The 1,903-nt window shown below is 59.4% G+C and overlaps 1 protein-coding gene across 1 annotated transcript in view; it reads right to left on the bottom strand.

The window, feature by feature from the left end:
* RRP9 (ribosomal RNA processing 9, small subunit (SSU) processome component, homolog (yeast)) overlaps positions 1-1,903 on the bottom strand; it is a gene marked incomplete at its 5' end in the record, with an annotated part of 2,812 nt that overhangs the window by 738 nt on the left and 171 nt on the right. Inside the window, 6 exons of the mRNA XM_010183812.1 lie at positions 33-95; positions 242-376; positions 492-592; positions 1,224-1,316; positions 1,514-1,638; positions 1,824-1,899. Of these exons, the coding sequence (XP_010182114.1) occupies positions 33-95; positions 242-376; positions 492-592; positions 1,224-1,316; positions 1,514-1,638; positions 1,824-1,899 (593 nt within the window). The remainder of the gene's footprint in view (positions 1-32; positions 96-241; positions 377-491; positions 593-1,223; positions 1,317-1,513; positions 1,639-1,823; positions 1,900-1,903) is intronic.

Genomic DNA, 1,903 nt, shown 5'->3' with positions numbered 1-1,903 from the left:
CACCCCAAGCACCATCCCGGCCCCCTGCTCACCCGTCATCAGCGCCCGACACCATGTGCTCCTCATTGATGAGCTGGATGCAGTCGATGGAGCCCCTGTGAAGAGAAGGGGCATCTGCCATCAGTTACCAGTATGCCTGGGGACCCAATTTTAGGGACAAGGGCTCACCAGCGTATCACCTGCACCCCCCCAGCTGGATTCCCCTGCCCACAGCCCCCTTCTCCCCGCGCCCCAGACCTACTGGTGCCCACAAAACACAAGCTGTGATTCCTCAGGGATCTTCCAGAGCCGCACAGTGCCGTCCCGTCCCCCCGCTGTCACGCAGCAGTCCCGGCTCAGGCTGTCCAGCCCCGTGATGACATCCTGGTGCCCGAACCTGGAGGAGGGACATGGCAAAAAGCTGCAGTAAGCACGGCCCTGTGCCGCCTTGCCTCCTCCAGGACCACTGGCACATCCCATGGTGGCAGCGGGGTGCACCCCCAGGGTCTTACAGGGTCTCCATGTACGCGTTCTCCGCCACGTTCCAGACCTTGACGCAGCGGTCGTGGGAGGCGCTGTACAGCTGGTGTGTGCCCTTCCGGAACGACAGACCCTGTGGACAGATGGACATACACGATGAGAGCCCTGGTGAGATCACATCTGGAATATTGTGTCCAGTTCTGGGCCCCTCAGTTCAAGAAGGACAGGAACTGCTGGAGAGAGTCCAGCGTAGGGCTACAAAGATGATCAAGGGAGTGGAGCATCTCCCTTATGAGGAGCGGCTGAGGGAGCTGGGGCTCTTTAGTTTGCAGAAGAGGAGACTGAGGGGAGACCTCATTCATGTTTATAAATATTTAAAGGGTGAGTGTCACAAGGATGGAGCCAGGCTCTTCTCGGTGACAAACAATGATAGGACAAGGGGTAACGGACACAAGCTGGAACACAGGAGGTTCCACTTCAATTGGAGAAGAAACTTCTTCTCAGTGAGGGTGACAGAGCCCTGGCCCAGGCTGCCCAGAGAGGTTGTGGAGTCTCCTTCTCTGCAGACATTCAAAACCCGCCTGGACGCCTTCCTGTGTAACCTCATCTGGGTGTTCCTGCTCCGGCAGGGGGATTGGACTGGATGAGCTTTGGAGGTCCCTTCCAATCCCTAACGTTCTGGGATTCTGTGATTCTGTGAGAGGTGTAGGGCAGGACGCGGCTGCCCAGCCCTGCAGTCATCAGGGCTGATTCCCCCAACTCACCGAGACGGCGTCGCGGTGCCCAGTGAAGATGTGCAGGCGCTTGCAGGTGGCCGTGTCCCAGATCATGATCAGCTTGTTCCTGTCTCCTGTGGCCTGGCAGAGAACAGGCGATGCCCAAGACCTGCCCCTCAGTGGCCACCACCCACCCCATGTGCTTTGGGGGGTCCCATTCTTGATTGTGGTGGGGATAAGGGCTGCTTTAACCCAGCAAGGTCCATCTGAGCATGAGATGCTGCCCCCCATGGCCACTGCTCCACCCCACAAGGCAGCGCCAGCCCTCTCTCTCATACCAGGTATTTGCCATCCGAGGAGATGGCCATGCAGAGGACGTGGGACGCGTGCCCCATGTGCCGCTCCTCGGTGCCCTTCTTCCCCCCGGGCACCACGCACAGCTTCTTCCCGCTCTCCACCTCCCCTGCAGGAAAGGCATTGCTGTTACACCCCGGGAGCCTCCCACAGAGCCCAAAACGATGCATGTTCACGTCCCTGGAGGGGCTGGGGGCCAAGCTGCCTCCATGGGCGCCCATGGTGCTGCTGCTGCAGGGTCCCTGAAGGGTTCATCTAGGGAACAGTGAGTCCCAGCGCCAAGGGAACACTTGCATTTGATGAGGGCGCCATCCTTGGAAGCAGAGAAGATGAACTTGTCATCCGGAGAGATGACCAGGCAGGTGATGGGCAGC

The sequence above is a fragment of the Mesitornis unicolor genome, unplaced genomic scaffold, assembly GCF_000695765.1.
Source record: "Mesitornis unicolor isolate BGI_N332 unplaced genomic scaffold, ASM69576v1 scaffold33430, whole genome shotgun sequence".
In the NCBI taxonomy this organism is placed as follows: Eukaryota; Metazoa; Chordata; class Aves; order Mesitornithiformes; family Mesitornithidae; genus Mesitornis; species Mesitornis unicolor.
This window is presented reverse-complemented; position numbering and strand designations above follow the sequence as displayed.